This window comes from Poecilia formosa, unplaced genomic scaffold (assembly GCF_000485575.1).
Source record: "Poecilia formosa unplaced genomic scaffold, Poecilia_formosa-5.1.2 Scaffold95, whole genome shotgun sequence".
Classification (NCBI taxonomy): Eukaryota; Metazoa; Chordata; class Actinopteri; order Cyprinodontiformes; family Poeciliidae; genus Poecilia; species Poecilia formosa.
The window spans coordinates 1,009,542-1,034,535 of record NW_006800034.1 but is presented as its reverse complement, the minus strand read 5'-3'; the positions used below and the strand labels follow the sequence as shown (position 1 = coordinate 1,034,535).

The 24,994-nt window shown below is 38.9% G+C and overlaps 1 protein-coding gene across 8 annotated transcripts in view; it reads right to left on the bottom strand.

Moving 5' to 3' along the window:
• Positions 1–6,741: 6,741 nt before the first annotated feature.
• The window catches only part of pald1a (phosphatase domain containing paladin 1a), a 45,716-nt gene continuing 27,463 nt past the window's right edge, over positions 6,742–24,994 (bottom strand). For all 8 annotated transcript variants that reach the window (XM_007558298.2, XM_007558301.2, XM_007558299.2 and 5 more), the window contains 2 exons: positions 14,972–15,127; positions 6,742–9,240 (listed from right to left, as the gene is read on the bottom strand). In XM_007558298.2, the coding sequence (XP_007558360.1) occupies positions 9,091–9,240; positions 14,972–15,127 (306 nt within the window). In that variant the 3' untranslated portion in view covers positions 6,742–9,090. The remainder of the gene's footprint in view (positions 9,241–14,971; positions 15,128–24,994) is intronic.

Below are 24,994 nucleotides of genomic sequence, written 5' to 3'. Positions count from 1 at the left end.
TAAGTTGGGAGAGAGAGAGAGAGAGAGAAAAAGAAAACAGCCTCAGACACAGCTGATGTTCAGTCATGGAATTTGGACTATTTCTCCTTCTGTAACACGCCGAAATAGCCCGTCCAGACTCCAGATGCAAGGTAATAACTCATAGAGAGCGTGTTTACATTAGTCCACAAACATATGTTAGTGATCACATGGCAGTAAATCTGGGAACAGCATTCCTTCACATTACACTGAGGCACCGGTGACGACAAAACGCTTACAAAAGCCAATGGCCGAACATTTACAATAAACGCAAAGGTTGAAAAATGCAGCTCAGGGAGGTAAAAAAAAAAACAGTTTTGGAAAAGTAAGTTTACTCAGATTTGAATCGTTTTTGCCCTTTAACAAAAATAAATTATCATTTGAAAACGTTGTGTTTGTCTTTGTGTAATATTAACACAAGTCATCTGAACGCGAGAAAATGTGTGTCCTTGTAATAAATTGACTGCACAGACTGAAACTGCAGAATAACTGCAGCTTTCACATCCCCTTGACTTTGTTTTCTGAATAAAACACACTTTCTTACTTTTTAATATGCTGCAACATAAAATGGCATTTTATAAAACATCACTCAGATGTCTCTATTCTAACCAAAAAGGGGACATATTGAATCTTATTTGATGTGCTGATGTAAGAAAAAAATACATATATGCAGTCTTTTTATAAGGTGTATGTAAACATCGATTTTAAAATCGTCAAATTTGACAGCAAGTTTTGTAACAATAGAGCAATACAATTTTTTCCCCCTATTTTTATTTATTTTTCTGTTGTTGTCTTTTAATTGAAAAGATAGCCCTGGGAGGAAGGATGTGTGCTCTGTTTTGTTCAGTTTGACTTATTCTATTGTCCAAACCAAGAAAAAGAGTTATGAATTTAAAATGGTCTGTAGTCTACAGGGAAGCTGTCTGATTTGACATGGCGATTATGTTACCAGCTTCAGCAAAAACAAATCAAATCATACTAGTTTCGTAATCTGAGCTAATCCTGCAGATGTCACTCTGAGCATATGTTCCATTTGCCCAACAGCAGATCCACTGAGGGGAAACGAGAGCCTGGTAATATTTGGCAGTACTGTGAAGACCACCAAGATAATTCTTTTTAAATTTGCTCTGCTGGAGTCCAGACTGATTCAGACGTGAGTGCGCCGAGCCTGAATCAACAACTCTGGAATCTTTCTCAAAGGAAGGCAGAAGGCGGGGGGTTGGGGCTGCAACGAGTCTTGACTTTTAGTTTTTTTTTTCTTTTTTTTATTTGAGAAATTAGGGTGTCTAGACTGGACACCAAGCTCCCCATCCCCCTTTCTTTTCTGTTCCTCGAGTGTGTCTGGGCTCCAGATAAGAGCGCGTTGCCTGTAATGCCCTCAGTGTGTGGTTAATTGGCTCAAAGCTTCCAGGATGGTCAACGTTTGGCAGGTGTTGGGAGGGGGGATATTCCGCAGTCGTCTCCCCTGGGGCAACTGAGAGGGGATTGGATGGTGATCCAGAGCTGTGCATTAATAAGTAGTGGAAACTAACCACAGTATTAAGAGATGGAAACCATTAACTGCCTTGTGAGATGCTTTATGCTGTTTTTCCATCCATGATGTTTAGAAGTTTTTTTTTTCTTCTTCTTCGTCTTCTTCATGTGTGTCTAAAAGCCAGGAACACATTCCACAATATAGCATAGTATTCAGTTAGAAGCCCTGTTTTTTCCCCTTCAGAAATGAATAGCTCCACTCACAGTCTGTGGTTACGTCCACACACAAGTACAATTTTCTACAACAGAACACTCTGTCCTTTATAACATAAGAGCGAAACATTGGTGCACTTTTGACTTGAACTGAACCTACATGGCAAGTTTTCCCAACAGAAAAATCCACTGAGATGTTCAGAAATCCCTTGTGAATCGGCGAATAAAAAAGAAAAGGTTCTGTCTGGTTGTGTTTCTCCTCCAAAACCCCGAATAACTGATCCGTAGCTGCAAAGACTTAAACTTTTTTTTCCCCGAGTGTTTTCAGCCACAGGGAGAAGTTGCACCGCAGAGGGAACCTATGCAGACTCTGGATGCCTTAGCATGTGCTGTAATTCTGTCTAGCCATGCCAGCGAGCTGTGAAAATATGCAATTTTTTTCTTCTCCGAGATGCAGAAGATGCAAAGCAGCTGCCGCTCTGCCCAGCAGTTTGAGAGGTCTGAGTTTGAGAGGGAGTTGGGGGGGGGAGGGGGATCTGAACCTTAACAGTTGTTACGCTGAATAAAGTATGAATTGCCTTGCAGTGCTTTGTGCTGCATAAGCATTTCAGTGTGTATCCATTCCAAACAGAGGAATGGTTTATAATGGACATAGCTTTTTGAGTGTATTTATTTTTTCCAACTCATACAAAGCCGCTGTGGAAAATTCAGCATTTATCAATGCAGCAAAAAAAATTCTATAAAAAAACAAAAAACAAAGCTGCGTTTCCTCTCAAGGCAAATCTCATAGACAGAATGTTGTTTTTCTGATAATTTGGACCCATTCAGAGTCACTTCTAAAACTAAAACGGAACTTTGACTAAAGACCATAGTTACATTTGGAGGGAAGTCTGGTGTGAGTAACACCACTCCAGCTGTGAAGCATGAGGGTAAGCAGCACCATTTTGTAGGGGTGTTTACTGCAGGAGGATCTTAACAAAACAGAGGGCATCGATGGAGAGAAAACAGTCGGAAATATTGAAGCAACAACTAGAGACGTCAGTCCGGTAGTTAAAGCTCTGGAGCAAATGGGTTTTCCAACGCAATCACTCTAAGTCAAAGTGGCTAAAAGTGGCAACACATTCAATGTTTTGGTGTGGACACTACAAAGCCTAGAGCTCACTCCTAAGGAGAATTTGTGGACAAATATGGTCAGACGTGTTTGAGCAAAAATCACACCCAGTTCCACCAGTTCTGTCAGGAGGCTCGGGCCGGAACTCCAACAAACTACTGGGAGAAGCTTGTGGAAGGTTTGACCCGAATCGGTTCAAAGGCAGTGCTACCAAGCACTAAGTTCTGATTTTGAAGACATCAAGAATTCTTTCTTCCATTCTTTCTTTAGCAAATAAAAATAAACAAATTCCTAACTGATGTAAAGCAAGAAAAGTCAGTGCAAGAAAAAAAAAGGTGCGTCTTTTTATTTGTTGTTTTTAAACAACAAATAAGTTAAAACTCATTAAGCCGGCATTTCTGTATTTTTTTTTTAAAATCATTATTGGTTTGATGTAATATTCTAATCTTAAATGCCTTGTTTTCATTAGCGAAGCTGCATTAATAGAAATAAGGCTTGAAAACACTTGTCTGTGTGTAATTAATCTCTACGTGTTTCTTTAAGTGGTTGAGTTACTGAACTAAATCCAAACAGCTTTAACCTCCCTTTGTGTGCAAATACTCAAAACCATGCAATCAGCATGTCCTTGTAAAACACATTTTATGTCTGCAGTGTAGTCCAGCTTACAAGATAACACACTACCTTGATTTAGTTCCTATAAGTGGCAAAATCGGGATGTCTGCCAAAAGACTGAATGAGAGAGGAAATTAGTTTTTGAAAGTTACTTGTCAATTTCTTCATTTTATTATGGTGACTTTTCATTACCCTGCTCAGTGAGGTGTGTAATGCATCGCCTATCAGGGACTGTACATTATTGCCCATGGTAAGGGAAAAAAAAAGAAAAGAAAAAAAAAACAAGACTTGGACGTGCAAAATGAAACGCTTCCCTTTCATGCGCTTATTACTGATCAAATCCCTTTGAGAGCTCGGTGCACACCGGAGTCTCCGAGGTGTTTGTCACTTTGCCTTCATGCACACAAGAACAATCAAAGCGGATGGCGATGCACTCGTGCACCCTCACGCCAGTGCCATGCCTCCTGTCCAGACCAGCTCTCTCATCTGCAGCGGGAAGCTTTCCACATGAAGTTCATTACATCCCCTCTTTGCCGCTCGGCTCTTCAATGGCGCTCTTTGTCCGTCGTAATCTCTGGATCCTTCAGAACCACTAGCTTGGATTTCACTTTGGGGAGTATCTCAATGAGTTTGGAAGGGATTTCAAAGGCGAGGGGGCCGCTATATCATCCAAGCATGGTCCTCGTGTCCTGGGCTTATCTTGACCCGGAGTCAAGTTGGCCACATGCTGCAACTAAATAGGCCCTCTCCATATCCGTATCGGTTGTTTCGACCGATTTGTCTCCGCTGGTAAAGAGAAAACAGGAACAGACATTGCTCTTTGCAAAAGGGTTGCAGTGTGTTTGATCCATACAGTGGCTTGCATCAGATTTTATACACCCTTTTTAACGTTTTCACGTTTTGTCACATCACAACCATAAACTTCAAGCTGTTTTATCCATATTTTATGTGATAGATCAACGTAATGTAGTGCCTGACTGTGAAGTGAAAAGAAAATCGTTCCATTTTTATAAATCCTTGGCAAGTAAAATTCTGAAACGTGTGGCCTGCATTTGTGTTTGGTGCACATGCATGCCGCGGCTGGCTTGCACTGCATTTACAGCTACAAGTCTTTTGTGGTATATCTGCACTCAGTTTCCCCGTCTAGGGAATGAAGTATTTGCGAATCCTTCTGACAAAAACAAAAACACTCCAGCTCAGTCGTAAAAGCAACTTTAAAGTTTTGCTTCGGATTTAAAGGATTTAGGCCGTTATAACCCATGAATGTACTGTGACGCAAACCCGTAACTCTGCGCGTGTGTTTACGGTTGCTGTGTCTGGATTCTGGACCATCACCTCGAGTCCGTCTTCCTAACTCTGGCCATTGTCCCTGTTGCCGCTGGAGAAGAATGTCCCCACAGCATGATGTCGTCACCTCCATGCTTCACCGTTATTTTCAGATTTTTGCCGTTTCCCCTTCTGGCAAAACTGAAACTGGGCTTTATGTGGCCTTCTTCTTGCCATGTTTCCACACATTTGACAGTTGATTCTCCCACCTGAACTGTGGATTTTTGCAGCTCTGTCAGATTTACTATAGAGCTCCCGCCTAGTTTTCTGATTGACGTACTCCTTGCCTGGCTTTACCGGGTTAGGTGGACGGGTCACGTCTTGGTAGGTTTCCTGTTGTTCCATGCAATTATGTGATACTTTGTGTTGTTTTGCAAGAACTGCGGTGCACTTACCTAACAATTCAAAGTTAAGGTCATTTCAAAAGGAAAGAAATGTGGCAACCTGTATGGTGGGTTTTTTTTTTTTACTTTTGAGGCAACTGGGTTTGCATCGAGAACACTCCAGAGCAGATAGGCAGCAGCGCGACAGAAATCCTAACAACTTCCGTATTCCAGAAGATAAGCCTGCTATGCTCTTACAAGAAGGGAAGTGATCTGAGATATTAGTCTTTCAAAGTAGGCCAGCAAAGCCAAGTGAGCTTCACTGATGTGCCGGCCGCGGGTGGCTTTTAATCCTCACACAACCCTCCATTCTGGAAAGTGACCCTAGTTTTCTTCTTCTTCTTTTTTTTTTTTAATTAAGACCCTACCTGTCCACATCAAAAGGCTTTTCAGATTAGTCTTTGATCTGACTAAGCTCTTTATTACTGTGTATGGAAAATGTTAAGATCTCAGTCCAACAAAGAATCATCTGTTTTTTTTTGCTTAGTTTTTTTTTGGAAATGTATGCCGTTCAATCTTCATAACCTGCTCCGCTCCGCCAAGGAAGCTGCGCAGGAGGATATACGAGAGGTTTTCTTTCGTACGGGGTGCAAAAGGATGATGCCGAGATAAGGAGGAAAAGGGAAAGGAAGCTGAGGAGGGAAGAGGCAAAATTCTTCTGGCTTTCGTGGAATCGGGACACTTTAAACTGCAGCACACCGAATCTTTAACGCAGATCAGCATTTTATGTTCCACCCTGATAAAATACCATCCTAGTGATGTACCAGAAAGCAGGCTTGCAGTTTAAGTTGTATTTTTTATTTTAGTCTCCCAAAAAATAAAAATGAACATACAATGAAAAACAGGGGACACATAATCTCTACAATAAAACATTAAATACTATAAATGCGATAGACAAAAGTCGTTAGGGTGTTATCAAAGCTTACACTTACACATGCTTGTGTTGCAAAGTTACACAAGAATGTTTAACCTTCTGGACCTAGTTAAGTCACGTGAATTTCCATCTAATCCTCACAAAGCGATGCTGCTTGTTTGGAAATTCAACAGAGAAACATAAGGCTTCTTTTTGATGGATTTTTGATGTCTTTATTGGCTTATTTTTCTGGTTTTAGGGTAGGATTCTTGGTTAAAGCATGCTAAATTATTACTTTGAAGAAAAACAAAATACCAAATTATAAAAAAAAAAAAAAAAAAAAAGTGCTAAGACACTGGAGACATACCCTTGAACAGTAGCTAACAAGATGCACACGGAAATCAGCTGATGACCAAAATTTGCTGATTTGGACTCTTCAGGCACCGCTACTGAAGGAAGACAACTCAGACGTAACTCAAGACCTCTTGAACCATCTGCGGTTCATTCAAGCTGTGAGAAAGCAAGAGAGAAAGCAAAACGAAAATCAGATAACATGAACGCTGAATGGAGTCCAGGGAATTTGCTCTGTTTTGTCCGTTTGAGCTTCAAGGATTTGGCAAATCTGGAAATCTCAGCCAAGGTTAGGATCTACATTGAGACAGCTGTTACTGGAATGACAGCTTGTTGGTCTACAGCCGGCAATTTTTAGCGTAATAAAATCCTGTGTAACACTAAAATATGTAAACATTGTCTTTGTTTTGAAATAGTAAAACATTTTTCTTTTATCTTTTTTTTTTACAGCAACTGTAACTGAGAAAGCATATGATCATATCAAAGCGTTTTGATGAGAGCAGAATTTAGCACTTGGGTTGATTTTAAGGGTTATCCAGTCCTGACACAACTAAATCAAGTGGTTGGGTTTGCATTCTCAATATAAAGTTGAACTTATTCTCATTGCTGGTTGGACTCTGCTGATCCCACCTGGTATCTATGGACAGGACCTTAAGACATAGCCATGAAGAGTGGGGAGTCTGGTTCAGGAACCTCAGATGACACGTTGAGGTTTTGCAGATCATGTGGGTTTCTTGGCATCTTCAGACCATGATCTCAAGTATGCACTCGGAGACGTTTGTAACAAAGTATGAGCCAGGCAGGGTAGGAATTAGCTCTTTAAAGTCCAAGCGATAGTTTTAAAATGCAAGAACGGGGATTGCTTCTAGGTCAGGCGTCGGTCTCTGCCTCATTTTTTTTTCTGTATTTTCTGTATGTAAACTCATTGGGGTCAAAATGTGAAGCTGTTGATTCTCTGCTCAGTTTGCTTCAACCCCGACTTATGTGTCATGGAACTTGGATCACGGCCAAAACAAAGAGATTCAAGATGCAAGTGACTAAAATGAGCTTTTTTGATAACATCCAGCCTTAGAGATAAGGCTACTTCTCCACTTTGAAAGAAATCATGTTTGGACTCCAGGGCAGATCCTGGGGTTATCTGCCCCTTCTGGCCTACGAACACCTTGGGATTCCCCGGACTACCGTCACTGGGGATGGGGGGAATGTCTGAGTTTTCCTCCTGGATGGACAGATGGATGATTTATCCAATAGCCTCATGACATCACCCCAAGTTTATTTAAGCAATCCAAGAGTGCCCTTGGCAGGAAGACTAGAAAACTACTCTGAATTCTGATCTGTCGCTTGCTAGATTATATTTGGCATCTGAATGTCAGATCCATTCAGATCAATGCATCTCTAGTCTTCAGTGAAACATTGGTGCTATTGTTGACCTGACAAAGAAAAACATGACTTACGTTTTCTAACCTTGTTACTAAAATGAACTACCCCAAGTATTTCCAGAGCAGGTTATTTGCAGCCATAAGTATAATAATTTGAGGTATAGTTTAATTCCTGCAGACAGAGTGATGATGTGAAAGTGGAGCAAACTGATGAAAAGAGGATCTGCACATCTCCCGCTCACTTTTAAGCCGAGTCATTTCTACTTTAAACAACCGCAGCTCCAAACGTGGTGCTGATTCGTCTCCAGTCGCGTGAATGACACTTAGGATGAATTATTTGGTTTCAAACGCATCAAAGTACTCATATTCAACTATTTAGGTCTATTTCCAAAAGCTAACAGTCGCATGTTGCAGGCACAATCCACGAAGCTGAGGCCAAACAACTCAAGGCTTCTGAAAACCGAAAGGCATTTAAAACAGGGTCCTTGAAAAGACGAGAGTCCAACTGGTTTAAGGAACCAAATTAGATGAAAAAACATACTTTTTCTGCTGTGAACCGTGCCAAGCTGTTATATTTGCAGAACTATGAAAAAAGAAGGTAATGCCTCAAGAAAATTTAATTGAAAGAACGCTGTAAAAACTTCAACAACACCTCTCTAACGTTTGAAAGACATAAACACCTTCAGAGTCAATCTAACATAAAAATTTTTGACATGTCAGTACCTGCATCTGGACACTTATAATCTAATGGTGAAAGAAAAAACAAAAACAAAAAAAAACACAATCCAGGTACAACAAAGGGACACAGTATGGCAATTATTATAAAGGTGAAAAAAAAAAAAAAACAATAATGTGAAACTGTTAAAAACCATTTACTCTTAGATAAAAGCTTAAATAACTGCCATCATATGTACACCGTGAATTTAAAAAAAAAAAAAAAAAACTCTGAAAAGGACAATGCTTGGAAAAAAAAATATCAGGTCACACAACAGCAAACAGTTGTGACATGCAGCCATAATTGTTAGCTCACACAGTGGAATTTGTTTTTCTCCTTCAAAACATTTTTCTTTTTTCCTCAAAGGAGATGCAAAAGTTCAGATGCAAAAAAGGACTAAAAGAATCTGCGATAAGAAAATAATAATAATAAAAAAAAAATCAATATTAGTTAACTATTGATAAAGAAGGCACCTAAAAGAGAAGATCATAAAAATAAAAGTAAAGACTAAAAGGAGCTGTTAGGATGATCAACAATAGAACAAACCGAAATAAGACCTGATGTCGTTCATGACACGGGGATTAATTGTAAAGGCATAACAAGGTTACTGTAAGTGTCTCTCGTTGTGAAAACGGTGCATTCAGAGGAATCATCCTTCAGATGAATTCCCCTCGGAAAGGAAGTGACTGAATGTCCTGCTGCTGCCAGCGGTAGCGCAGCCTGGCCAGCGTCATCACCCTGGGGTCTTCGAACTCTGAGAAACACAGCTGGTTGAGGATGTCATAAACTCCAGCTCTGGCAGCCACCTACCACAAAAAAAAAAACACAACAAAACAAAACAAAAATTAATGACAAAAAAAGGGGTGGGGGGGGGACGGGAGTCTGGAAATCTTCCCTTTTTTTCCTTCTTTTAAAAATGAAACGAAAAACACTGTTGCAGAACGAAAGCGTTTTATCCGCTGGTGTCTTACAAGTGTAGCTGCTACACTGAAACAACAGGCGACTGTTGTCAGACGCGACAGGATGAGACGAGAAAAAAATTCTGTGATTCTGTCTATGAGACCTATAAGCAGCAGGAGAAAGCAGGTCAGAAATCTGCCTGCATGGATGTTGTTGCTCCTGAGGTGTTCAATTCTTGCAGTTTTGTAATTTAAGCTGAAAAAAACGTAGATTCAATTTACAGTAAGTTGTGAGTTTTTATGTAGAGAGTTCACTGTTCACATTAGTCCACTAGCCACACTGAGTCACGGTTTGCTGTGGATGTCAAACACCTCGCGATTAACGGGAAGCACCAACCGGAAAAGCCCAACAATCCCAACAAATCTGTCCAAAACCCAGCCGTTTCAGACTTCCCTGGAAGCATCTTTAAAGGCTGAACGGTTCATTAGAAGAGATTCAGCTTGCCGAGTTTACCGTGCAGCAGAAGATTCAGCATTCAATAACAGAAATAGGAAAACAGCATGCAGGGGAAAGTAAGGTACTGTTACAAATTTTACTTTGCATATTTTAACGTTTCAGTACGGAGTCAGAATTGAACGAAGACATTCTGGAGGTAAAGTGGCCGAAACTCTGCCAAGTTAACTCCTCCCTGTTCGTCTGAGCCTGCAAATTTTGGACAGTACTGTGCCTTTTGTTGCAAAGGAGGTCGAGCTAGTTGCAATCGTTTTGTCGCTCTCTTCAAAGAAAAGCATAAATAAAGGGTTTTACACGCAGTTCTTTTTTTTAATCTTTAAAGCAGCTGTTTATAAGTCATCCATTCAGCAGCATTCCTTGTCGCGGCATCCATGCTTCCATGTGATGTGTTCCTGGAAAGCTGACACGTCTGTTTAACGACCTTTCTGATGACTTGGTGCAGCTGAACTATTATAGCCAGTCGATGTGATTCCTTTGAGACGCCGCGGTTTAGCTGTTCACTAGGGCAACCTGACTCATCCCCTCCACATTCAGGCTGTCTAAATAATGGATGTGTGAAAAATCAGAAGACTGGGAGGGTAATTTGTGAGGAAGAGGCCAGAAAAAAAGGAGGATGTTGGAGGGCTCCGGTGAGCTGTGATTACGTGCAATCTCTTGAGAATCAGCGCAGAGGGTGTTGACATCCTCTGAAGGATTGTCAAGAAGAATACCCAGTTTTGAAAAAATATGTCTTGTACATCCTTGGTGCCAGATAATCAGGCAGGAAAGGTTTACTCCCTCTTGGAAAATAACTACTCTTGTCAGTTTAACCTGACATTACACTGCAAAACTAATTGTGATGCCAACAGAGCAAATAAGGCCAGAATGAAACAATCACTTCCAAAACACGGTAAAAAGCAATGACTTAGTAATCCAATAGTTTCTTCCAAAAGGATTCAGCTTTTCCGTATTTTAACACGTTGCATCCTGCTGGCATCAATGGAATTAACTGACGGTTAAGGAGACAGACAGCGCTCTGCTCAAATGAGAGAAAAATGAAACATGCACAAAGCTGTGTGTGGCAGAAACCAAACACTTACAGAGTAATACATGTTGGTGTAAGCATCATGCTTTTGGGGTGTTTGGAGAAAGTTAATGGTAAAATTGAAGGAGCTAAATGTAGATGCTGATGCCCAGAAACTATAGCTGCATCCCACTGAGTTACTACTTACAGAAATGACTTGGGATGTTGTTTTTTATTTTGTCTGAGTTCTGTTTATTTTTAACCTATAAATATAATGGACATTTTGAAAGTTCACATGGACGCTCTTGGTGATGTTTTGGTTTATAAAAAAAAAACAACAAAAAAAAAAACAGGCCTGTGTGCATGTAGCCTAAAAAATGAAGCATGAAATTGTGCCTGCTCAGCGTAACATAACAAAAAACAAACAAATAGAAACTATCTGATCTGTGGTGGTAAATTACCTCACCCTCTGTGGCTTTGTATGAGTAAAATGGTTTCAAAATCATCGGCTTGTGGTAACGATCTTGTTGCATTGACGATAAGCAGAGCAGTTGGATCGAGGTCTTTCGTGCTGCAATGCAACAATCGCTAACGCCAATACTCATGACGCCAGAGCTGTGGTGCTGGATTGATGGGAGGGGAGGCAGGGAGGCACCGGTCTTTCCCACACTCGGCGATCTCAAAGGCGGCACATACCAGGTCGGCGCAGAGGGACAGTGAAGCCTCTGTGGCACACATCGAAACAGCTGGAGTGACTGATAGGGCACCCTCATGCAGGCATCTAAGGAATGCACTGTACACAGGTCCCTCTATTGAGCTAAAGCCAACATTCTGGATTAGCAAACATGGATTTTAATATCTATAACTTTCAAGACATTTTTCCTCTAGTTCTACTTTAAGGACTGATGATGTATGGCCACTTTTAGCTTTTCCATGTCATTTCAAAAAGCAAGGGCAAATGTCGAACGATTTATCCCCAACATATTAGGGGGGACATGCATATGTACGTTCAATCTTTCAAGACTGATGTAAATCTTGTTGCTGTTGCTGCTAATAACACAAAAGTAAAGTAAAAAAGCTATAATGGTTTTATATCTAATGTGACTGATTGTAATGTTTGCTTGTGTTTCCAGTATTAGATTCCTGCCTCCCACTGACATGTTCTGAGCAAAACAAAAAATAGCCAAGCACATCACTAACCTAGTATCACCTGCCATGATTGGAAACCCGGCACTCCTGCTTTTAGTGGGCACAGAAATCAAATTAGTTCCCACATGTACAGCACAACCAATGTAGAGCGAAGGACAGACTGTGCCAGTTCAGGCCTGAGAGGTTGTGTAACCACGGCTCCAAAAAACACGACCAGTGGTGGAGACGACCCGCGACCGCTGCCCTCAGCGCTGGCCGTTTGTCATTACAGATCCAGCCACGGTCACTGATGATAGGCTAGTGATTGCGCCGCAGGGTTGGCTGGGTCAGAATAATTGGGTGGCTGCCAGAGTGCTGCAACTGGGCCACTAAAGGCATCAGAATACAGATGTTGTTTGTCAGAATACTGTTCTTTATACTAATGACAGTCAAATCAAAGCGGCTTGTCAGTCCAAATGTCTGCAGACATACTGGTTCAAACAAATATCTGCGGTTTAAAAATGAGATTTCATTTAATAATTTATTGGAAAACATAGGAACATCAGTGCTTTGCATGTAGATGCCTCACTAAGTGAGAGAGCGCAAGTACAATCAAAAATCTATTTTGTATCCTACAGTTTCAGCAAATAACTAAAGTTAACATAATTGCTTGATTGTGCCATACAATGGCGCTATGTGTCCAGAAAACAGTGCCCCTTTGAAATAATATTTATTAAAAGAATCTATCTCACCACTCTGTTGACTTGATCAAATTTGGCTGCTACACGTTTTTATTTTTTATTTGGACGTAAGACTGCTCTTCTATTCACACTTACACTTCTGTCCAGACGAAGTCGACCAGAGTTCCTCAACCAATCACAAACTGACGTACAGAACCATGGGAACTGCATCATGTTATATTTAGAGTAAAGCGGAGCTTAAAGTTAGCAAAGTTGCTCCTCTCTGATGCAGCAGAGTCTCAGAGGGGACATTTTACTCACCACATTTCATCAAATCAAAACCCACCAGATGTGGGTTCTTTTGCACATTCAAATGAGCTCTTTTGCAATTGTAGCTTCAACAGAAAACACAGAAAGATCAAATTCATCAAACCTGTTTGGCTCAGGTGAACTTTAAATCTGATTAATTCAGCACATTAGTGCCTGGAAAATCCTTTTTACAGCCAACACAAGTATAAAGTGCAGGCAGTAAAAAATAGAAACGAGTTATTTTGGAGAAAAACCACTGAAACAGGAAAGGATTTCTTGATTTGCATTCAAGTTCAAATTCAGGGTTACTTTACGTGCTTATAAAACGAAACAAAACATTATTGCAATAAATCCTTAATGGTGTTTATTTTTGCCATTTACATCAGCATGAAACAACTCAAAAGGAAAGATGACTTTTAAGTGTAATCTCTGCATCCTTTCCTGTTAATACATGCACAATGGATGCATGTATTAACATGCATCCATCGTGCATGGATGCATGTTAATACATGCATCCATGCACGATGTGCATGTGTACGTATTAACATGCACATCCATTGTGCATGTTAATACATGCACAATGGATGTGCATGTATTAACAGAGTACAGGGTTGAAAACAGGTGAAGTCAGAAGTAATCAATGTAAGTTCTGCAAGTTAATATTTTCTCCATTATTAAAAAAGAGACAGCTTGTACATCTGTCATGATAATTATGCTGCTGAGTGTCCAGCCATCATAAGAACTAGATTTAAATAATGCAACAGTTCTTCTGAACAGCAGGTTCTGACCACTATTTAAGTTGTAAAAGGTTTTTAAATAGTTTCCATGGGTTTCAATCTGAGGTGATCAAAGTTTCCTTAGTGGCTTTCAACATTTACATGTCTTCCCACACTCCATGACAAAAGCATCAAATATTAGGCAGTTATTTTGGAGTTATACATCTTTATATTGTTCTAAAAATGCCTCTTCGTTACAAAATGTTCATTCTGAAACTGACGTCAGACTACTAAAATCGCAAACTCATTTCAGATGGTCTTCCATCTCCTGATCACAGGTTTTGCAAAGATGTCCTGCAGACTGACAGCAGGTTCATTGGACAGATATTGCGCTAACAAAATCAAAGGCCCACTGACAGAAAACGTTTAATAACTGTGAGAGGAAATTATTTTTATACTGCATTATTACAACGTTTTATTCCCAGTCAACAGCTGCGAATAGCGAATGTTTGGTTTTTCTACCTCTTGTTAAGGCAAGCAGCAGTGCAGATACTCACACACACAACTCAAAGCAGCATATTACTCGTACCTTTATTCACATGAATGTAGAAACAGCTGCGAAAATGAAAGGTTTTCAGATTCATGTTCTGAGGATGATTTTTGAAATTATTATAGTAACTGGCTTTCCCAGCAGAATATCGTTGCAAAAAACCCTGCATTCTTTTCATGGCATAACTGGGCAATTACAGCCACCCTAATGCACCACATATATTTGCTATTCATAACAGGAAGAAAATGGCATGAATGACTTTGCATATTTCTGTGGCAATTGTTTTCACAGCAGTCATTCCATTCTATTTTGGATTCCTGTTTTTTTAATCCATCTTTTAAGAAGAAAAGGAAAAAGAAAAAACACAGGAAGTCTTCTGCTGGGTGATTTTAAAACATTCCAGGGCTTCAGGGGCATGTTTCTACAGCCATTCTCACAATAAGTAATAATAGAAGTGCTTCAAAAGAAGAAGAAGAAAAAAAAAAACTTTGACCCCAAAGGAAGATTTTCATATATTTTTAATCGCAATGAACGTAATTTTGTCCGCCTGTAAAATCATTCTCTCTTCATTCCAAGCATAAAACATCTACTGATGTTGATGCTGACTACTGCAATATGTTAGCAAAAATACTGGATAAAATAAAAGACAGCCATTACGCTCTATTATTATACACTAGGATAATGTATGTCTTTTTTTAATCCACACAAATGAAAGTATGATGTAAGAGGCTGATTTACCTGTTCCATCCAGACGGAGAAGGAGCGATGCCAGGAGTCCTTCTTCTCCAGATGCAGGTATGTGTTAAAGAGGATGAGGTAAATGTAGCGCTCCAGGAACTGCAGGCTCCTGAGCAGCTGCTGCTTACACTCCTTCTCTGTCTTCTCAGGTTTGATCTAAAAAAAAAAACAACAACATAAAAAACAAGTTCATATATTAGTGGTTGTACATACTTCTGTCAAAACGTCAAGGTGTACAAGGCTGGCTTCTAGAGGTCTCTTTCTAAGAGTTTATTGTGAGCACAATCTAGTGAAATAAAAGCCAAGAGCTCCTGTGAAGGACCTGTACCAAGCAAAACATACTTGACCTACAAAATGTTTTGGAAGTACTTGAGATAAAAAAAAATAAGAGGGCGACCTACACTGGTTTTATTTAAGTAAACAACTCGTCCTTTGCTAGTCTTATGACAATATAGACACTTTTATCCTTTAATACTAATCATGTTTTCATGTTAAAAATATTTTAACAAGAAAATCAAACAAGGCCATTTCCCTTTCATCAACTTTGCAGGTTTCAATTTATGTATTTTTTCCACAGTGTGTCAAGTAGCCACATGTAGGTAATTCATTGGCCTATTTTGGAATAAAAGTGAACAGGACTCTCAAATGAACATTATGGACCAATGGGACACCATGAATGGAAAAAAAAAAAAAACGAAATATGAAAAACTCTGAATTTGTGTCTTACTGTTGACACAACAGGCAAAACATTTGGAAGCGGGATGAAATTTGTAGTAAATAGATTGCAGTTACAGTTTCATCGATATGCTCTGCCAGCAAAGCAAACATCTAGCTCAACATATAGGCTGTCTAATAAAACAGCCAGCAAACAGACAGGGTAACCAGCAGAACAAACCACTCTTCATAATACTTCAGTGTTTTAAAATAAACATAGATACAAGGACACTCTTGGCATAAATGCTAATCAAAATTTTCACTTCATAACCCTATGATCAGCAGCACAACTGTGCAATTATCCAAAGTACAAGATGCTCCAATAATTCCCTTGGTTGTTATTTAAAAGACAGGATAATAACACTTTTATGTGACCAGGTCAGAGCCTAGACAGGTGAGGGAAAAATGCTTCAAACTCAAGACTGAATGAGATCTACAAAGTCTGAAAGCATAAAATAAATGTATGATCTAAAAATCGGTTTCCTGAAACAAAACGCAACAGTGAATATTTTTAAGACTTTCTGTTCGAAATTCTCTGAGGCTTCACTGGATTGCATACGCGCCAATTTGAAAAAAAAAAAAAAAGCAAGGTCAGCAACTGGACTGCTCTTTGATTACAGGTTGTTGGAAGCTGAAGGCAAGTCTTCATTAGTTTGTTGAGTCAGTGACACATTCTTTTTTTTTCCCTCCCCTTTTCTTTTTTTCATACTGATTGAAGCCTAGAGAAATCTGAGGCCTAGAGTTAAAGGGTCCATCATCCCTCTTTGTGTTAGAACATTGTTATTAAAAGACCAGACGACTTACTGGCTTTGTTACTCGGTAGGAAAAAAAAAAAAAAAGGCTGCACAGTGGAGCAGTTGCTAGCAATGCTGCTAAGTTGGCAGCAAACAAATCCCGGGTTCAAATCTCAGCCTGGGGAGGTTCAGCATGGAGTTAGCATATTCTCCCAGTACATGCATGGGTTACTCACCGAGTACAATCCCAACTTACTCACGATGGATTAATTGGTCTAAATTCCTCTGAGAAGTGAGCATTGCAAGCATAAACATCCATTTAAGATCATCTCACATCTGAACTGAATTTATGCCACAAGTAACAGGGCACCCACCTTCAGGTCAAAGTGATAGATATTATTTTGTTTTTCACCTATTATAAAAGTTTCTTTTTGATAATATAGTCTAATTCATGTTTTCTGACAGTATTTTTTTTCTGATTTCTTGATTCTGTAGGGTAGACGTGAAATCAACCAGAAAACACAGTTGATCACAATTAGCTCAAGGGAGACCAATATATTTTCAAATGGATCTAGGGTGATTTGAAAATATATTGGTCACTAATAAAATCATAATCTAAACACTATGTTTTGCATTTACTCAGGTTATTTTTGTCTTATCTTAACATTTGTCAAATGATGTGAAACATTTAATTGGGAGAAGCAGTAACTGTGTCGTTACATTACCAAGTGGTGATACTGTTAGTATCGGTTTGGATAAAAAAAATGCAAAGGGACAAAAGTGTACGACGCACTAACAGTACCTATGGAATTTCTCAAGAACTAATAGTTTCACCTAAAAGAATCCATGTTCACAGAATATCATAGGAAGAAACTCTTTTTGAGAGCATTCAATTCTGTCCTCTAGCAGTGAACAGAATGAGTGCCACATATAAAGAAATTGGGTTGAGAACCAACTTTAAATGTCCACAGAACATCACAATACTATCATTCCAGAGTTAAATGACAGCAGAGGAAGTGGGAGTAAGAAGAGTTTCCTTTCCATTCCCAGATTCCAAAGCATGTGTTAGAGTGGAGGAGAAACTTCACCCAGGCAGACAATGTGTGCACTGTGTAAAGTTGTTGATGTTTTATTAAAGGAAAAGAGGAAAAGAGATGTTACACACTTAGGTAGTTATTCCTCGTTTTACAACTAAAAAGGAAACGGTGAACACTGGTGAACCTGATTACCATGTGCACCTTGCACCCTACTGTTTTTTTTTTTTTTTTGGGACATTTTTAATGTTTAGCCCATTAAAAAAAGCAAAACAATTTGTTGCAGTGCTTTAACACAAACACCTTAAGAAACAAATGAAAGTGATTAGCTTGAAGAGATTACATGATTCACACCTCCAACAATCTGTTGAACTCTAAATCTGAAAGCGACCATCTGTCCACCCACAAGAAGAGAGAGCCACATGTGAGGGTGAGTGCTCTCCTGAGCATTTTTAGAATTGCCTTTAGAAAAGCATGTCAGGAAAGATTTTCTACATTTCTGAAGTACTGGGGCAGTCTTACACTGGGTGCAATGTGTAGAAACTCACTTCCATACGTTACAGTTGAAAACCAAGAGGAGAGGGAGTTAGTCGTTATCACTCCTGTAAAGCTTTATTGGTAAAGAAGAACAAATTTCTCCTCATGTGATAAAATACATGAAAGGACAGCAAAGGTCAGCGTCCTCTCATCCCATCTGGCCTTCAAGAACAAAAGGAGCGGCGTCTGAGGTGCGATAATGAACATCCTGAGATCTCCCCAGCCATAGCTGAGAGAGAAGCCAGACCAATCACGTCCTATTTTAGAGAATTCAGGAATGCTCGCTGGCAACGCAGACATACAATCAATTACAATGGGACAGTGGTAAAATGAGAGGGTTAAGTGGAGTGGTTGGGAGAAGTCGGCACATTAACTGCATGATGCAACAAAAAGTGATCTGAATTTGTAAAAACGATACAAACATTTAGCGTCAAGTATGCAGAGAAGAGTTACTTTCCCGGAAGCTGATTGAAACACCTTCCTCTAAATACCAGTGAACGTTGATGTAAAACCTTGAGGCTTCTCAAAGAAAACTGGAGAAGAACTTCTTTCAGTGTCACTACAACCAAAAACTACATCAAAGTTGACAAAAGAATGACTTTTCTAGAGGAACTGTTGGAATGGCCCGTGCAGACCCAGATCTGAATCTGATTGAAAATATGGTGGTGCACATTCCGGGTTATATTTAACCCTACCTTAAAAAGCAGGAGAGGTATCCAAAAAATCCAAACACTTTGTATCCATGGACATGCTGTTTTTTTTCTCTCATTTTTTTTTTTTTAAATCTATGGTTGGCCAGTTCAGAAAAATTGGTTAAAACTTGTAATTCCTTTCAGCGACAAAGCAGTCGTGACAGGCTTCCATCTGATCAACCCAAACCACAATTCAACCACATTCAGACATCAACAGACATCTTTATGTGGATCTATTTTCACATTTAATCAACAATTTTATCATGCTGTTGGATCCAAAAAAAAATCTGCTCATAATAGCAGTGAACAACAGAGTTCAGTGCATAGTGTAAATGAGTCTGACATTTATGCTCTGAGAAAAGAGCCTGAAACCCCACATTTCCCAGAGTATCCCCTACATAACATCCCAGGGGATGTGATTGTTTCACTTATCTGGGTAAACAAAATCCTGCAATTTATAAACTAACAAAGCTCTGACTCTGCAAAGTGAACGTCTACGAAACCTACAGATCTTTCTCTCGGCTTTCTGTGAGCACTACAGATGACAAGTGATGGTAAGTTGTGCTTATTTCATTTATTTTTTTTATGCAATATCTTAAATTTTCACTTTTGTTTTCCCATTTCCCGTTTAACTACTCCAGAGGCTGAGCGCTAAAATAAGAGGTGCATATTATGGAGTTCTCTGACTGTTTGACATATGGTGTCAATTACCAGCTGATGGGGTTGCAGAGGTAAAAAGGCCAACCTATATTGGCCCTTCCCACACAGCTTTGCACAAACACCTATTCATTGGATTCAACAAGAACAGCTCCTACTCAAATCCTAAATCAAACTAAAGCTTGCTGAGGGTGGACAGGCAGCCATACATTACTTCTCAAAAAAATAAAAAATAAAATTTACAGACATCTCACTATGGTACACATGTTGCTTTCCAGGTAATCTCATTAAGTGAATCTAATTCAAAATCTGTCAGTAGCTTATTTAAACTTTGCTTGCTTTATTTTATATTATTGGCAAGAATACAGAATCCGTACAGAAGTGTGAACAATTCTGGAATGTGAGTATTTTCCATGCCTGAATAAGAATAAGCAAATAGATATGGAAAACTATTTTTATTTCAATTCTTTATTATAAACTGAACCCATACATACATCCCTCTATGTTTGGCATTTTGCTTCAAAACACAACCTTAAAGTGTAACTATATGGTTTTTTAGGAAGAGCAACATACTGTAGATTAGAACATCTCACTGACAGTTTCAAATTAAAGGATTAAAATATTGTGTAATTCAAAACACAAAATTGGTCATTTTTAATACATCAGTTTAATTAGATGAGGTAGTAGAAATAATATTGGTTTTATTGCAACACTGTGAACAGCGAACAATAGTGGAAAAAATACAATCTTTCTGTATTATCTTATCATCATTTAGTCATCATCTGAGCTGCTTTAATACACGGAGCAGCAGAATTTTGGTCATTTTTTCCCCATGTTTTTTTTTTTTTTTTAATCCAGCAAGCATTACTCTCTACAGCAAAAGTCACTGAAAATATTTTTTTTATTATAGCCTTTCTTTTGCAACATTCAAATTTTTTTCTTTAGTTTTCAGATGTTAAGATCAAGTTACTTAATATTATATTTGTATACATATATTTTCTGAGAATAGATTTTTGCATATTCATTTTTTTTTTGACACAAAGCAAGCCACCAAATTTCCCCCTGGAGGCTTGATGAAAAGCTAAGTTATACATCATCTGGCCTTAATTTCAAAAGCTGATCTTTATGGATCAAGATGGTGCCCAAAACTCCTTTTTAAAGGCCCAGAGAAGCCATGAAGCAGCCGGTAAAAGACAGAGATGAAGATGCCTTTCTGCTAATGGTTTCTGCAGATTCCAGGCCTCTGTCTTTTTCCAGCCACACTGTGCTGATTAAATCATGACGTTAAAGCTGAGGTGGATTTTAGAGGCAAGGCATCTAAATCCAAACATTGTCCATAAAGTGCTCAATACAGGCAGTTCATCCAGGCACAACTCTGAAGTCCTCTCACATAAGTTTCATTAATCTCTGCCAGGAAACAGATCCAATATTCCTGTAATAGTTAAGTAAACTATTAACAATGGGACAGAAGTCAAGCATTAAAATGACCAAAGGCTTGGCAAATGAGAAAGAAATAACCCAACAAAAGCTCGATAGACTTTGGGCTCAAAAGAGCGATTGAAAGCAGAAAACAAACGTGAATACATGGCATGTCTGGTGAGCGGAGATTACAAACGCCACAGAAGCAGACGGGGAAAATCAACTTTGCCTACACACAAGACTGGAATATCCGCCCACATTAACCTCACAAATTATGGTACATTTTGTACAAACGTATGCCTGGCAAAATAACTCTTGGAGACTCCATTTTCTAATCAATCATTCAGTAAACTATCAAGAAACAAATTATTTGGGGAATGCAAGCCCTACGCAGGCAGAAAAATGGCATGAAAGGCAACTGCAGCCAATTAGATAGTTAATATTTTAGATCTCAATCTGAACCTTGACTCGTCTTCATGACAAACCTTTATTTTCTGTTTCTTAGCAACTCTATGGTTAGGTAAAACAGTTTGACCCAGTGGTATTTTTTATTAGACTAGGGTAAAGCTGGTTTTCTGTTAAGCAATTATATGTTTTTGTACTTGTCTGACATTATCAAACAGAGTTCTCTTGTGGCCGTTCAGATCAGAGTTGTGCGTAAACACAGTGAAATCAGTACTCTCATGGGTGGCATTAACTTCCTAAGAACCTTCAGCCATAGGTTGTTTTTTTTTATTTTTTTACATCACAATCCGGTTCACAAAGAGGAGTGACAACACTTCTCCTCGAACGTGAAAGCTTAATGTGCACAACTAGCTAAAAGAGATAGAAGGAAAACACAGAATCATTTATTCTCAACAGTGTGCACATGTGCATATCTGTCTTACTGAGGATTGTTGATAATGTAGCTGGGCCTCTCTCCTCATAAAAATATTACTTACACATACAGCATAAATGTTCTACACTGCTTCTCCAACCCGGTTCTGTTACCAGAATGACTTCAAATAATAAAATAATTCTAAATACTAAAAGTGTGAAGGGAAAAAAAATGATTTGTCAGCATTAGTCTGACAACGCTGGCTTTAAGAGAGCAGTGAGGGCATCGCTAGCGCAATCATCATCTGCTGCACAACCGACCTTGCATATAGAACACAGTTTCTCAGCTTTGACACCATGTAAATGCAATTCCTAGAGCAACTCCTGGCGGTCACACATTTTGGTTCACTTATGGTTGGCATTACGTCACTTGATCAGTACAATTTTCTTCTAAAATATTTCTGATTCAATGTATTCAAAGGTAGCAGATTAGCTGGTGCAGAAAAACGTGACCCTTTCTCAGTGAAATGATTTGGGACTCAATAGGATTTGACAGATAACAGCACCAAAGCTAGTCTGGGTGGCATTTAACTATCTTGCGTGTCTTTGGAAACAGATGTCTATGGTAATTTTTATTTTATTTTTTTTAGCTGGCATGAATTTGAACCACCATTTTGAGAAATGGCGTTGTAGGATTATAAAAGAAAACCTAAAAGCAGAAGGCTGGTGAAGAAAGTAAACTAGTCATTGTAAAATGGATTGTGGAAAAAAAGAGAAAGTAGACACTGGAACTTGAAGTGCCTTGTGGATGTAAAAGGGGAGCAGAAGATATATAAAGATGCTTTGATAAAATGACACAAAATCTGAACAAAATCTAAACACAATGTATGATGGAAGCTACGCTGCACATCACCTCAAGCATACCATCTCAACACGGCAAGAGCAGCGTCATGCTGTGGGGCGCGGGGGGTGGGATTTTCTTTAACAGAGGAAAGGAGGTTGATCAGAAAAAAAGGAAGATGAATGGTGCTAAAAAACAAAGCAATCCTAAAAGGAACTTGTTAGGGACAGCAAACGACTTGAGAGTGCACCGGAGGTTTACCTTTCGCCTAAACAAGCAATCAGCACTACGATGCTTTAGCACAGCGTTCATGCCTGTTTGACCAAAGTTCAGACCTAAACCCAACTGAGTTTACAGACTCAACGGACACTCTCCGTCTAATCTGAAGATTCTGAAACCGCGTTTCAATTTTCTTTCACTTTAATAAAGCTCTACTTTCTGCAGAAACCATAAGACAATGAGAAATCTCACAGTGAGCAACTCAAATAAGCACATTAACATAATTGTCTCTACACAGACTGTGCAACTAGATAAAATTAGCATTTGAATACAACCAGCCTGTTGCTGCTTTAGAGACAAAGTTTAATTTTAAAATGAGAGAGAGAAAGACAACGTTTTTTGAGAGAGATGGGGCAAGATTAACCCAAGAGAGTTTGTGGACAGATCTATAGTACAATGTTATTTATTGGCACACTGAAACGGCAGAAGAGAGCCTTTAAATTTTAAATATATTTATATACAAGTATAAATGGATCTTGATTAAGGTCAAATATACTAACTCAATGAGGATTCAATGAGCAAATGTATAGTTCTAAAATTACAGAACAGAAAAAACTAATGAAAAGAGTACAGCAATAACTTTAGAAAACCGATGCTCTAAAATTGTGCAGCAATGGATAATCTTGGGATGAATCCACAAAGTAGCTTTTAAGGTGTTGAAATTAGCTGGAATGCAGCTAAAATGCCTTTGCCATTGATATTAAATTCGTCTTTACTAATTTACCTGTTAATAACAGATTGTGTGCTACCGTAATGTGATGAAATGTCTTTATTATAACTTTTCCAAAAATGCAACTGGAGAAATTGCATTTCTGCAGGTTACATGTGGTTACCGTAGACAGCGACGTACTTAGAAATTACACGTCTAATTTACTCAGATTTACTGCTTAAAGACAAAAAAACCTGAAGGAAACAAAAATTCTACCAACAAATGTATGACATGAGAAATCCAATAAGGTCATTATGCAAAATCAGGTGAGGGTTTCCTCAGAACGTTCCCAAGGAGACAAATTACTTGTAGATTATTCAAAGTGATTTGGACTGTTGGTTGCAAAGAAATTACAAGATAATACAAACACCCAGAGATGGAAATAAATCATCAAGTTTAGAGAAAAAATACCTTCAGATCTTCCATTTGGAAGTTGTTGTGTGTGGAAAATAACATAACTATCTTGGTTTTACATATTGGTATTTTGCTGGATTTGAAAATATGTTTGCTTCAACACTTTTGTGCCAAAATATTACAAGTTGCATCAAGGAAAGACAAGGAATCAGGGTGGATTCTAAAGCATAAAGGTTGAACAGGGATGCACTATAACTATGCAGTTATAGTGCATCTTTTTCATTGTTTTTGCTTCGAAATCCTGATCATCGGTGAGCTTGGAGGTCCTAGTTGCTCCTCTGTCTTTCTGGTCTAAATACTTTCGTCAACTTTATGCAAGAAAATCTGCACACATCATTCTTCCATATCTTAAAATATTTTTCCATTGCCCCATCCAAACCATGAGCACCTTTCTTTGGACACACACACATACAAAGAAGAGAAGCAAGGTTAGTACCACTCACTCTTTTCTCATTCTGTATGTTTTTCACCACCTGTGTGGAAAAGCATCACATTTTTGACAAAAGGCAACAAAAAAAAACAAACAAACAAAAAAAAAAAAAAAACAATTTTAGCAGCCGCTCTCACCCAGCAGCAAAGGATTACTGTTCAGGTTGATGAGACTGGCCAATTCTGAAGCGCAGCTCACTTTTGCTTTCAGTAGCTTCTTGAAGGTCTGGGCAGAAGCCAGCGATCTTCAGCGATCACATTCTCGGGTCAGAGAGTGTATGCTGCTCGGAAATGAATCAGTCAAGGCTACAGAGACCGCAGCTTATTGGAATGAAAGGTAACACTGGGCACACTGAGCAAAACGATGTCCTGGAAAAGCAGCAGAAATATAACTGTTTGTTGAAATGTGGTATTGCAATAAGAAACACAAGGTGATGGCTGAAGATATAACAAGAAGATTGGAGAGGAGTGGAAGACTCGAACAAATAGGAAAGACAACTGAGAGCTGGTGAGGAAATTATTCTAGCCATTCTTAAATTAAGATCCCATGCCAAACCTATAACCATACATCAACAAAACTTTAAAAAGCCTGTCAACAATAACAAAAAATAATAATAATAAAACTGCAGCTGCGCAGAAACTGTGAACTGTTCCTTTATTGCATTAACTTAAGTGTTAGATGTTGTATCTGAGTTGTGGTCTTACGTCTGGTTGGCAGCAGAGATTTTAAGGCTCTTAAGCCAATGTC